Raw genomic sequence first — 13,744 nt, 5'->3', positions numbered from 1 at the left:
TTCGCCGCCATTCTTTGTGCACGCTGGATCGTTGTTTACAGTAAGAGAAAAGTTCAAATAGTCTCAAAAGGTCCGATAGTCTATCGCTTTTTCACTAGTTAACACCATTTTCAATCAAAATACGCTTTTTTCCCCAAGCCGTCCTTTCTGCCCCTCGCTTTACTCAGTCTTTTTGGGCTCAGGCTTTCCCCTCCCCCTTCCGCTTATTTTGGGACTTTGGTACGGCTTGGTTGCGTTTAGGTAGATAGAGAGGTTCTTGCTTCAGATCACTTGTACGCTCTGGCTGGTGTGCGCCTCTAAATGCCATTGCTGGCTCTGTGCTGCGGGGACCTAATGGGACAAAGAAGTGCCTCGATCCTTTGGCTTCCGCCTTGGGAGAGGCACCTCTCACGCCCCAGGCTATGACCCCCCCTTACAAGGGGTTGGGGGGGGCCCAAGACCAGCTCAGGCCCCCTCCCCATCGGCAGAATGGGAGGAAGACAAGGTTGTACTTGAGCAACAAGAGGCCAGGTGTTTTATCAGGTGTGATTGCCTCGTTTAAGTTGTTTAATCTTAGGAACAGGATTCCAGAGTCTGAGAAAGTCCTATCCTGCTTATCCAGTCTTGTTTCCATCATCAGGGGCAAATAAAACACAGTCCCAACAAGAGATCTAGAGGTAGATCTGAAGGGCAGAGGCATGTACCTTGCTCATAGGCTGGTTAGGGCTTTAAAGGTCTTCAATTGTACCCAGAAACAAACTGGCAATGCAGCTGACACAGCACTTACTTTATATGTTCCCTGCAATGGACATTTGTTGGCCCTCCAGGCAACTGGCTGGCCTCTGTGTGAACCCAGATGGACCACTGGTCTAATCCAGTAGGACTCTTTGTATGCTCTTATGCCCCCATCAGGCCCCTTGGAGTCATATTTTGAACCAACTCTGTTTTCTGGACACTTTTCAAAGGGACCCCCAAACAGAATGTATTACAGGAGCTAAACCTTGATATTAAGCCAAATGAAGCTGTGGGCAGATAATTCTACCCTCAGAGCTACAACTGGCATATTAGCTCAAGTTGACAAAATGTATTCCTTGCCAACTCAGCAATCTGATCATTTGAACAGAAAGTGTAAACATATACACAAGGCTCTGAAATATTTTCTAGGATGCACTGGACATGCTTGATAACCCATTCCCTTCTCGTCATCATACTAGAACGTATCAAATACGCATCTCAGACAAAATAAACTCAAGAAGTCTGTAGAGTAATAACCTTGTTTTTCAATCTTATTTAAATTGAAGTTATCCGGTCTGTAAAATGTACAGTTCTAAACACATTTACTTGGAAAATAAGTGCCACTGAATGCAAGACTTGATTCCAAGTAATCCAGCTAGTATCAGTATCAAACAGTTGTTCTACCACTGAGACACATCCCCCTCCTCACTTGCCTTCTGTACAGTGAGAATATAGCAGAAAAAAAGCAGCTGGACCATGAAGTCCATGTATTAAACAAGAAGCAGTATACACATACCTGCCTTGTCCTTGCCTTTGCATTCTTTCTAGCAAAGCCTCCATTCTGACATCACATCCTTTTGGGCAGCTGAGAAATCAAACAAAGCAAAGGTTACATTAAAGCAATTCATCACCATGTCCAATCCCTCTCCAACTGACTGCAAAACATGTGACGTGTGTCTGACAATTGGGAAAGGGAAAGAAAAAAGTAAAGAATTACACAATTTACAATAAGAATGAAGGGAATAGTTGTCACTTCAATAAATTTACAGGCCAAATGTTCGACAGATAATAAATAAAACTAAGGAAAAGAAGCCAGAGTTACCACTCACTTTAACACTAGATTTTGCTAGCATTTTAGTTCAGTGTTCTCATGGTTTCTGACCAAAAAGACAGAATAGCACAGTGATATAATCTCTTCCATCTAAACATTTTAGATTACCAGTAGCAAGGGTTTAAATAACTAGAACAGGTTGCATGCTGTCTGTTTCATTATTTTGAATTTGTACCCAGTGCTTTCTCAGGGCAAAAGATATGGGGTTATGAGGCATTGCCCATCCAAACACAGATGTGCTTACCTTCAGAGACAGAACTAATGTAGGTGACTTTCAAACCTCCCCTGGAACATTTTAGGGGGGAATCTAGTTAATACAAGAGATTCTGATGTGTGTTTATATTTCATGTGTATGTCTTAACAGCCTGCTTAATTTGGACTATAAGGCAATGAATATACACTACATTTTAAGAGTATTTTTAAATTAAAAGCACCCATCCTAATGAAATATCTTTTTGCAGAATCATACCTTTAGAACATTTTTTGCTGCATGCATACAGGGCTGACAGATCTTGGGTAACAAGGACAGTTCACCACTATCTGTTAGGACTGACAAATCTAAAGGTCAGTTTAGACACTCATCCAGTTAAGCACTGGCATTCATGTTAAAAGGACAAGGCACACTGTTCCTCACAGTATAAAGTAACATTTGATCCAGTTCCTCCACACAAAAGCCTACAAGAATGGACACCTAAATCACATAGCCCTCGTTCCACAATAAATGGGGAAGTTAACAAATCAAGTCTGCCTGAGTCCAGACCTACATGAGAATTGCTCAACTCTGAGCATACAAATCTATCCTGAACTAGAATGTAATCTGTCATTAATTTTCAAATCTGAACATTAACTTCTTGATTGTAAACCATATACAGATCTTAAGGCGGTCTTCTAGCATTTTCAAACTTAGATGGGCCAAAGAGATGCATCATTTCAGTTACTTTTTCCTGATACACTAGCTACTAAGATTTTCATTTCTGATAAGGTAAAAAAACAACAGCAGCAAATAACAGTAGGTGGAAGTTATCATTCTTTCAAGAGTTCAATAGCTATTGCAATGTTTTTATTTATATACTGTTCATGCTATTTCTCCCATGCTTCCAACAAAAGCCAGTTTTTAGCAAAAGCTATTTTATTAAGATTTGCAACCCAACCTAAATCAGTCTTTCCTGCTAAGCTGCTAACTTTGATTGCATCAGTACGCTGTGCATGCCCAAATATATGTAGTCATCACCCTAGCAGAAAGGACATTCAGCACACCATACTTGCAAGCACACGTCTTCAGATAATAGCGAAATATCAAGACGTGTGCATACATACAAAAGCTTATACCTCAAATAAAACTTTCTTGGTCTTAAAGGTGCCACTGGACTCAAACTTTGTTCTGCTGCTTTAGACCAACATGGCTTACATTTGAGCTAATCTTCCAATACTATCACTGGTGCCATTACTCATGGATGTAATTGTCAAACAAACTGCTCTTCCCTCACTCCTCTCACCACCAACGCATAAAAACACAAGCAGAGCTTGATTAACTGAACAGATCTTTCCCAGCTCCCCATGCCGTATTCAATGTCCCTGAACCAAGTGAAAATTGGGCTTTGGGGGCTCAGGGAACTCTCAGGAACAGCACAGGTGCAATGAGGGAACTGCAGCTTAGGTGAAAAAACCATGGAAAACTGCACAAAGCCTCCCTCTTTCACTTGACCCAATAATAAAGACAACTATGGACTGATGCAAACATCCAGGTAAACATATTTATCCCCATATAAGTATACTTGGGTTCACCACCTTGTTGCTCAATCCTAAATACGTTTATTTTAAAATAAAACCTACTTCCTCCCCCTAAAGTGTGCATACTACTAAGTCAACATCTACTTTAAACAGCTTCAGTTTATTAGCATTTTCTATTTAGTTGTAACAGCTAAGTAAATAAATGCTCATAACACAAAGATCAGAAAAATGCTGTCTTATTCATTATGTCATCAATTTTAGACTCATTCTGATTAAAAACTTAATATGCTAATAATCTATCATGTCAGAGAAGGGACATATTTCAAGTTGATCCTTTTGCCATAGTAGTTGAATAACAAAAATGCAAATGATAAGGGGTGTCTTTGTTTAATTTTTAATTGACAGACATCCAGAATAAGCAATACAAACAGGAAGTATATAATGCTGTGGTCCTAAGTACATTTATTAGGAAATAAACTCCAATTACTTCCGAATAAGCATGGATTATAACACATCTATGTCTTCCAACGAGTTGGTCACAACACCTTAGCAAGGAGGACCACAGATGCCAACTTTTCAACCCTCCCTCACAGCTGTTTGTAACATAGGCTTGAAATGCAGGAACTAGAATGTCAAACTTTTCACACCACCCCAGTTTCGGCTGTTCAATCCGGCTGCAATTTAGGGTTGCCAGCTCCGAGTGGAGCCTGAAGACGGCAAGGGGTTTAGGGAGGAGAGGGGCTTCAATGGGGTACAATATAGAGTCCACCTCCCAAAGCACCCATTTTCTCCAGGTGAACTGATCTCTATCCCTTGGAGATGAGATGTAACAGTGGGAAATCTCCAGCCACCACCAGGAGCTTGGCTACCCTACTGAGTGCGGCTGAAGGTACACCTGCAGAAGGCTGACTGACGAGTTGGCAGCCCAAGCAAGGCAATACAAGCGCGCGAAGAGCCACAGAATAAAAAGCGTGAGGAGGATCAGCGGTGGCGAAGTGCCAGCAAAATCATTTTATTTTATGGCAGGAGCGTTCACAAAAGACGCCGTCCACGTTCGTGACGAGAGATGCTTCAAGGTAGCAGCTGAGTCCACAGCCGTCGAGCTAGCCGTCACCGCCGGGCAAAGGCGACAAAGCGAGAGTCTGATTCTTCCTCTCCCCCACTGAGGACTCCCTCAGAAACGCCACGATTAGGGCAGAGCTCTCACCGCTAGTTAAAACCGTTACCTCTCCAGCTAGGACGCAATGCTGGCCTCTCACAGCCTCGGACAAACCCCTGCGGTTTTCAGACGACTTGAACCATCCGCCTTTCCCCCCCCCCCCGCTTCAGGGTCATCTCTATGGTTTACGTCCCCTAGACGAGCCGGTTATGACGTCAGATCCTGCGTTTGCTAGAGGGGCTGGCGGCGGTGAGGGTGTGTGTGTGCAGAATAATCGTCCCCTGGCGGCAACCGGAGGAGCTGGAGTGGGAGAAGAGGAACGGCTGATGGCCGAATGTGGCGCCGTGTGAAAAGTGGGCGCTTGAGCAGACGGTCGGTCTCTCTGCTCGTCGTCAGTCGGCGTAAAAAGAGGAGAGCGGTCCCGCCTTGTTTGCTACACTCGAGAGGTCAGGCTGTGGAAGAAAAATTGGCCACGACGATGAAATAAGGGTAAAGTGGAAGCGTGTTTTCGCATCTGCAATTTGTTTCTGAATTCTTTTGGCCAGATTGGGAGTGGAGAGGTAATATCTTTATTCATCCTTCATAAAAGACAAGAATCTGATGTTGTTAATTAAAAAAAAACCCCTAAACCTGTGGTCTTTATCAGTTTTAGTAATCTTAAACATTAACTCGTTAAACATAGTGATTGCTATTACAATATCTTCTTAATAGAGGTAGGGTTACTCTGCCAGCTCTGGCTTGGGAAATACTTAGAGATTTGGAGCCTGGGGAGGGCAGGGACCTGAACAGGGTATAATGCCATAGAGTTGACCCTCCAAAGTAGACCTTGCCGGCGGGGGACTCCAGGGTGGCTCCTGGCGTGTGCACGTCACATGGAAGTGACGTCATGATGCTGGGCACGCTGGGGGCGGGGCCACGACCATACAAGGGAAAACTATGGTTTTCCCTTGTATGGTCGTGGCCCCGCCCCCAGCGTGCCCAGCATCATGACGTCACTTCCATGTGACGTGCACACGCCAGGAGCCACCCTGGAGTCCCCCGCCGGCAAGGTAAATCGGACTTGGCAACCCTATCTCCAGGTGCCACCTGGAGGTTGGCAAGCATAAAAGTAGAATGTTAAAGATGAGCAAATATTTAAATGTAATAGAAGTTTTTGGAAGGTCAACCTTGACATTAACAAATCTAAAAAAAGAAGAAGAAAAAAACCTTGACATTAACAAATCTGTATGATTTAATAATTTCTTATTTTTAAAACATTCTTTAAACTTCCAGTAAAATGTTCATAATGAAAATTAGGATGCAGAAGCTGTGGTACCTTCTCCTAGTTTTTTGTTTGTTTGTTTGTTTGCTTTTGTTTTTATCTGTCCCTACCCAGCAAGCGGGCTCAGAGCGGATTACAACATACAAGATACTGGGCAAAAAGTAAAACAATTTAAAATCCCAGGAAAAACTATTTTTAGCTGGACCTCTAGGCAATCCAAAGCATTTCCATGAATGGTGTGCAGGTATTATGTACTTTCCCAAAGCTTTTAGTCACAAATCCCACCATTAATCTGCAAACTGTGCAAAACTGAATTATTCAAGAGGGCTTTTCTCCACAGACAGTAGGGTAGCACTGTACCAAATACTTCACAAAGTTACTTGGATAAATTATTGTGGACTGTAGTCTTACTATTGTGTATAGTTTGCTGTGCATTTGCTCCCACTTTGTAATTTTTCATTGTTTAATGTGTCACATTAACACTTACGCTTTGCTTCTGTATTTTAGACTTCTGGTTGGATCTGCAACCCAAATCCTATTTCATTGTTTATTGAATGTCCCAACTTATTGATTTTATTGATTCACTCTGTATAATCTACCTGTGAGTCCCTGTGAGAAAGGTGGAGTATAAATAATATACATAAATAAAAATTGAAAGCTCCACAACAAGCCATGGAATAAGTGAACGGGTGTTCTTATGGATTAATAGCGCAGCTCAATCGTAAACAGAGTTACACTCTTCTAAACTTACTGACAAACAAATTCAGAAGGGTGAACTCTTTCTAGGATTGTACTGTTAAACAACAGGAAGCATAAAAGCAGGGCTTTTTGAAGAAGAAGAAGAGGTGCTGGAACTCTCAAGAGGAAAATGAAAAGTTTTCAATCTGTATACTGAAAACTCACGAACTTTTAAACATTTTAAAAAGTATTTTGTCAAAGAGGTTCCGGAACTCCATTCTGGCGCATACTCGCAGAAAAAAAGCCCTGCATAAAAGTAAGCTGATCTAACAATGCAGGGAATTTTGCAATACAGTAATTCAAGCATCTGTATGGGGATCAATGCTGCTACCTTTATTTATAAGTTTATCCATAAATGTGTAGCGGTGAGCCATGAGGTAGCCAGGTTTGTGGGTGGAGCCATGGGATTTTCTAAAAAATATTTGTGTATGAGAACTGGGCATGAGATTATAGGAAATTTTTTTCTCTATATCACAGATGTAGCTCTTACTAAATTGTACAGAGATGGACAGTGAGGTGCAGAGAGATGGGAGAATACTGGATTTGATTGATGATGCATGGAGGGAAGATAAATTACCATATGAAGATGTGGCAATACCACTGGTAAGTGAGCATATGAAGTATTAATCTAGATTGGTTTTGCTGTGTCAATCCTCTAACCAGTATTCCCTCCCAGTTGAGTTAGTGTGAGCTAGCTCACAGTTTTTTAGCCACCAGCTCACACATTTTTGTTTTAGCTCAGGAAGGATGGCTCCAGAGCAAACTAATTTATGCAGTAGCCAAATCGCTCACTCACAACTTTAATGCCAGTAGCATACAAAGTAGAATTTTCACACACAAGACTCCACAGCTTAGTTGGAGTATTGCCTCTAACTCTCTTTTACTTATTAAAAATGTTCATCCTGCCATTAGAGGAAGAAGAGATTGGATTTATACCCCGCCCTTCACAACCCAAAGGTGTCTCAGAGTGGCTTACAAACTCCTTTCCCTTCCCCTCCCCACAACAGACAGCCTGTGAGGTAGGTGGGGCTGAGAGAGCTCTTGACAGAAACTGCTCTTTTTCAAGAACAGCTCTTATCAGAATTATGGCTTGCCCAAGGTCATCCAGCCAGGTGAAAGTGGAGGAGTGGGGAATCAAACCCGGTTCTCCCAGATTAGAGTCCACACACTTAACCACTACACCAAACTGGCCTGAAAATTAGACCTGAAAAGTCTCACCAGAATAAAAATCATAAGTAAATGTATTGAAAACCAAATAAAACGAACCTATTAATCACAACACAGCAATAGAGACTTTGTGGCAGTGAAAACGTATAATCATATAGATAATTTATGGGTGTGGCATGCAGCTTTCTTATCTCACCTCTTTCATGGACTCTTTAATCTGCTTCTTGGATGGACATCGACCTTTAAATCCTTTTCCCCCCCACTTCCCATTGTTCACTATGGCATAATATTTTAAAGAGTCAAAAGAAAGGGTTACTGGTTTTTGGTCTTATTTGGTGTAGTTCTATGCTTTGTTATCTTTGAACCTGAATGTTGACATAGGGGCCATCTTTATCAGATGGTGATAGGAAGTTGATGTTCTTTTTTGGAATCACTTTGGGTGGTTTTTATAATTTTTATAAACTGAATCCTCTGGTATGACAAGTCTATGAATGATTGATAGCTATTACAACAAAATAGGACTTCTCTGTACAGAGGCACCATACTTGTTGGTACCACGGGGATAAACCAGAAGTGACCATTGTTTTCATGCCTTGTTTGTGAGGCCCTAGAGGCAATTTGTTGGTCACAGTCCAAACTCTGCAACTGTAGCAGTTTAAGAAAGAAAACAGACATTCACAGATATAAGGAGTTCTAGACTTATTGGGGCAGATATGCAAAGTACATAGCCAGTAGTTCATTCCAGAATGGGAGCCGCCCATTCTGCTTTGTGGGGAGGGCGGGGTACAAATTTGATAATAAATAAATAAAATAATGATGGCCTTGGCAGACGGCAAATGGTGTGGTGTCAGATTAGTTAACTAGGTTCTCTTTTATGCTCTTTTATTTTCCCTGCCCCCTTGCTAAAATTGAAAAGACAAAGAAGCTTTAAATTAATATGTTGTTGAAGGCTTTTACAGCCAGACTTCATTAGTTGTAGATTTTCCGGACTGTATGGTGGTGGTCTTGACATTGTAGTACCTAACGTTTCGCCAGCAGCTATGATTGTGTCAGCAAGCTGCCAAAGGTTAATAGAAGTAGAAGTAGTGGTTACCTTAGGACCCCCTCCTCCTCCAGCCTCCCTTGCGCATGTCTAACCAGATTCACATGCGCTCATCTGTGGGAATAGTAGAATTGTTTATCTTTGGAGGGAACGTTGGTTCTCAGGGTTTTGGCGCGAGCAAGACACTCCAGCCGCTCGCGCGGGAATCTTATCTATTGGCTACTAGAATTATGAACTTGCTTTATTATACCTTGCACAGCCCATTTCTGTATTCTGAACAGTGGCTATGTTCCAGTACGTCATGGCTTCAATAAAGTAAAACCTTTCTACAAGCGTGTACTTGATTGCCAGCTGTGGGGTCTGACAGATTGGCACCCTCAGAGGTATAACACAGAAACTCACATTGACACAGAGAGTACTCCATTTTTCTGTGTTATACCTTTGAGGATGCCAGTCACAGCTGCTAGAAAAATGTCAGGTACTTCAATGCCAAAACCACGGCCATACAGCTCAGAAAATCTACAACAACTAATAAGCTTTAAATTTTCCGCATCTTCCATTTGATCAGCTTATCTTTAAAGCAGTCAAATAACAAATAAGAAATGTATTTCTAAACTATATACAAATATAGTTAAAGCTTTCTACTGACCAGAATTCAGGCAGTCAAGCCCTTTCTACAAGCAAGTAAAATTTCCTAGAGGTACTTGGTTGTCTGATCCAACATGGCTCTTCTTATGTATGTTCAGGTCTTGAAACTTCTGGCTTTAGGTGAGACTCAAGATGGCCAGATCAGGAGATCACTTATGCTTAATATCTGGTATAATAAGGAATGCTGGCAAAAGGATTGAAACCCAGAATCTTTTTTCTGCAGTCACTAGTTCCACTATGTGGTTTCCACACAGGTACAGGCTTCTGTGGTTTCCCTGTTGCTGCTGCAGTTGCCAATACACTGCAGTGGCAACAGGGCTTCTGCGTGACATGACAGGTTTCCCCTCAGTTTCTCTGCTCCAGTCCCCTGCAGCAGTCATCTTACTTCCCTGGACCACTGGGGCACTTTCATTTTTAAAAAAACATTGGCAATTGAATATTGTTATATTAATATACCCTTATAACAAGTCTCTACCTTCCTCCATTCCAGAGATATACCTTTCCCCTTAAATCTCCACAAAAGCAGAGACTAAATACATACTTTTAAAAATGAAAGCTGGGAATTCAGAGAGCCTGTTACACATATTGCCATAACAATATTCAATTGCTGATTTTAAGACGACCCAAAGGACCCCTTGTGGTGGTGGGGAGGAAATGGCTGTTGCGGGGGCAGTGTCAGGGAAAATGGCTACTATGTGGCCAGGAAAATCTGAACTTTTCCAACCACGGGGCAACCATTTGGACTTTACTGGATTTTTGTTAGAAGATCACAGCAAACCAGGTTTGAGAAAGACTGGAGAAAAGCTGGCAAAATCCTGGTAGGTTCGCAAATGCAGTAAGAGGTGGGTAGGGGAAAACAAACTTGACCCAAAAACTGGAATCAAGAACCACAAGGGTAAGAAAGAAGTCTAATAAAGGGCCAATATTAAAAACCTAGTTAAAACATATATAAAAATACATGTATTCATTAGAAAGGCAGCTAAAAACAAATAAGGGCCCAATGAAAGCCTCGTTGAAAAGTTCAAGTGGGCTGAACACAAGGGCCAATACACATGACCTGACGTGTTTCCGCCCTGTTGGGGGCCTTCTTCGTCAAACAGTTGGAGGTACACGTTACAATATTACATACTACAATAAGATAACCAATAAGTTAATACTGGACCAAGAAAGGAAAAGTTAAGCAGCAAGATCAATAGACACAACAAGACAGAGATGTTTGTGAGGCCTCTAAAGATGAGAGTCATGTGTCTGTTGCCAAATGCACAGCTGCTGAGTTAGAACATCTTCCAATTCTGGTCCAAAAAGCACCTCTGTGGCTATCTTAGTCAGAGCTAGAGTGTCCTCAAGCAAATAGCAGTTCACAAATGCACCCCAATGCTGTGGGAAAGTGGGGGGGGGGCTGCTTCCCAAAAGCATTGAGCCCAAGGCAGACCACGTGTGTGGATTTGGCTGCCATGTCTCTTCTCTCCCACCTGGAGTCCCAGGACAAATAACAGTTAAGCAGACTTTTTCCTCAAAGCTACACATGGCTGCTTGTTATCTGGCTGTTGGCTGAAACCAAGGTAGCCCATTGAACCAAAAAAGTGGCCTGGGGAGGAAAGCCTTGGAGACATACTTCTTGCTCCAAGCCCAGACGCCCTGCCCCCATGCATCATCTGGCTGTCAGTGGCTGAGTGAAGGAAGCTTGAAGCAATAAGCCTGCCCTGTATCCTTTCTGCTCCAAGCAACCTCAGTTGGCCCCTGCTTTCAGACATGAAAGATCACCATACATCTAAGAACAAATTATTCCAGGGCATGTATAGCCATGTTTGGAGTGGCATGTTTAGCTAGCATACCTGTTTTTCTTGCTTTCACATTTATTGGTTCCCACGTTCCTCTGTGTTAAATATTTCTCTCTGTGTGTTATGTTTTAAAATGCTTTTGTTCCATTCACAGAACGAGCTTCCTGAGCCAGAGCAAGACAATGGTGGCACCACAGAATCTGTGAAAGAACAAGAAATGAAATGGACTGACTTGGCATTGCAGTATCTTCATGAGAACATTCCTCCAACAGGAAATTAGTCTATCAGTAATACTTCCTATTATAGTTTCTCTAGAAAATGTTTCTGGCAACTTTTCATCACTCTTAAGATGGAAAGAAAAGTTCTTGCTCCTGAGTCAGTGATCCAACTTTTGGCCTTGACACCTCCACACAACTTTCAGTTCGTTGACATTTCCTAGAAATAGATTTCCAGATATCAGGGTTTGTATGTTTTTAATGGTGCCTCAGGATTAGGTTATGCAATAGAAACCATTAATATGAAATCTTATCACTGTAGTAATAAACATCAGCAAAATGTAGATGGTAAATGTCTGTCTCTATTTGGCACTTGGTTGTGAGGCCTTTTATATTGTAAGGCAAGGTAAGGTGGGCAAGGTTTTTGACCCAAGATCCTTATCTGTTGGGGGGGGGGAATCTTTAAGCATCTCACTTTTTCCTTCTTAGTGTCTGAACAGAAAGAAGTTCTGCAGAAGAAGATGGGACAGGTCAAAGCCAGAGGGGTGGGAATTCCATGCTGGCAGGCTCATAAACATCTTATACTGAGACTGGTTTTATTTCCCCACTGCACAGTCCATCGTCTACCATCTACAGCTGGAAACTGACAGTGGTGGACCTGCATCCATTTGGAATGTAACAGTCTTCCTTTGGAAGGAATGGCTATCATTCGGATATTTCCCCTGGGAGCAAAAAGGTAGAACGATATCACAGCAACAACGCTGCATTTGCTTAGGGACCCATTTCGCCTAAACTTTGTAATCTGTGTCTGAAGTGAAAAAGAGGGTTGATTAGAGCCACCAGGACATCTCGGCAGATTGAAGGATTTCTGTCCATGGAGTATGATTTTTTCCCCTCTCTGAATGTAGCTGGAAATGCTTTTCTTGGGGATCCTCGGTCCCCCAGAAACTGCATTTCGAGGACATTTTGGGCTGGAGTGGGAGAGGTGAGAGAGTTGTGCTCTGTGGGCAAAAACCCTTCGGGCCACAGAAATGCTCAGTGGATTGAAGCCAGAGTAATAGGGGGGACTGCAGTGCCCAAAGCCTTATAAATCCTGGAAAAGAAGGGTCAATCTAACAGCTGAGCCCTGCAGGTCCATTCTTTGTGCAAATGAAATTGGCAATTCTTTAGTTATTTGAGTGGGCCTACTGCCAGGTTTGTTTATTTACAAACTTTATATCCCACCTTTCTGCCCTTGCAAAGGCCACCAAGTTGGCTAACAATTTAAAACGTGTGTGATAAAATTACCTTAGAAAACCATTAAAGTTAACCCCCCCCTCCAAAACATACCTCTTTAAAACAATGTTTAAAAGAGTTTAAAAAGAGAGTTAAAATACATACAAAGAAGGAGGGATCATTGAGGGAATGCCAGAGGAAATAAAGGCCTCACTCCCTGGTGGAAGACGGCAACAGAAGGGGACAGTCAAGTTTCCCTGGGGAGAGAGTTCCAGAGCTTTGGTGCCATGACCAAGAAGGCACCAGACTAAAAAAATCATGTCTCTGTTAGCTCGCCTGTTGTTCTTTGAGCAATAAATAATAGTAAAGAAATGTTTTCAATCAGATGAAGCCCTTATAATGAGGTAGGGGGTGCTGAGTAACTATCCTATGCAATAGAACAAATTTTGAGTCAAGTGGCACCCTTGAGACCAACAAAGTTTTATTTAAAGTGTAAACTTTCGTGTGCAAAACACACTTCTACAGGCAAAACTGGAATAAAATCTCAAAAGCTAGTTACAGGAAAAAGGGGGGGGGGTAAGCCATTAGGAGAGCCCACTCAGAGCCCAGATGTATATGCAGAGCTGAGATTGGAATAGGTGGTAGGATCAATGGATGGCAGCAAATTAGCACGTAAATGCAAGAGTTAACAGATGTGAGAATGAAATGGGAGTCCAGCAGCACCCCCAAGAAAAACCAAACTCATCCCTGTGTACAAGCGAGAACAGAGACCCAGCATGGACATACTTCTTCACATACATTGAAACAGATTTCCTCAAATATTACATGCAGGTGGGGGGGTTAGTTGCCAGGAAGAGTGAATTAGAGTCACGATGCGTAAGTAACTGAGCAATAAATATAGCTAAGACTGGAATAACACATTTGGTAAGACATGTAAATAGCAGCAAGTTGGCATACAGATA

At 42.1% G+C, this 13,744-nt stretch overlaps 2 protein-coding genes across 3 annotated transcripts in view; one reads left to right on the top strand and one right to left on the bottom strand.

Moving 5' to 3' along the window:
* Positions 1-4,855, bottom strand: part of CEP63 (centrosomal protein 63kDa) — a 60,941-nt gene extending 56,086 nt beyond the window's left edge. Inside the window, exons 1-2 of the mRNA XM_015406642.1 lie at positions 4,783-4,855; positions 1,511-1,579 (exon numbers count right to left, since the gene is read on the bottom strand). Coding sequence (XP_015262128.1) covers positions 1,511-1,554 — 44 coding nt within the window. The 5' untranslated portion in view covers positions 1,555-1,579; positions 4,783-4,855. The remainder of the gene's footprint in view (positions 1-1,510; positions 1,580-4,782) is intronic.
* A 100-nt stretch (positions 4,856-4,955) lies between these two features.
* On the top strand, positions 4,956-13,269 carry ANAPC13 (anaphase promoting complex subunit 13). Of its 2 annotated transcripts, none has more exons than XM_015406663.1 (3): positions 4,956-5,204; positions 7,192-7,317; positions 11,507-13,269. In XM_015406663.1, exons 2-3 carry the CDS (start codon positions 7,219-7,221, stop codon positions 11,630-11,632), a joined length of 225 nt encoding a protein of 74 aa, XP_015262149.1. In that variant the 5' UTR covers positions 4,956-5,204; positions 7,192-7,218; the 3' UTR covers positions 11,633-13,269. The 2 variants fall into 2 exon arrangements, with proteins under 2 accessions (XP_015262149.1, XP_015262157.1); XM_015406671.1 differs by lacking the exon at positions 4,956-5,204 and adding an exon at positions 5,210-5,275.
* The last annotated feature ends 475 nt before the right edge of the window (positions 13,270-13,744 follow it).

This window comes from Gekko japonicus, unplaced genomic scaffold (genome assembly GCF_001447785.1).
Source record: "Gekko japonicus isolate JY-2015 unplaced genomic scaffold, Gekko_japonicus_V1.1 scaffold1947, whole genome shotgun sequence".
Taxonomy (NCBI): Eukaryota; Metazoa; Chordata; class Lepidosauria; order Squamata; family Gekkonidae; genus Gekko; species Gekko japonicus.
Note: the sequence above shows the minus strand (reverse complement) of the source record. Positions and strands in the feature narration are given on the sequence as shown.

What these genes read in the sequence shown, in the direction of transcription:
- ANAPC13 (XM_015406663.1), top strand. Translation starts at nt 7,219, where the DNA reads ATGGACAGTGAGGTGCAGAGAGATGGGAGAATACTGGATTTGATTGAT. An exon ending in AAGATGTGGCAATACCACTG is followed by an intron (nt 7,318 to 11,506) that starts GTAAGTGAGCAT and finishes TTCCATTCACAG; the next exon opens with AACGAGCTTCCTGAGCCAGA.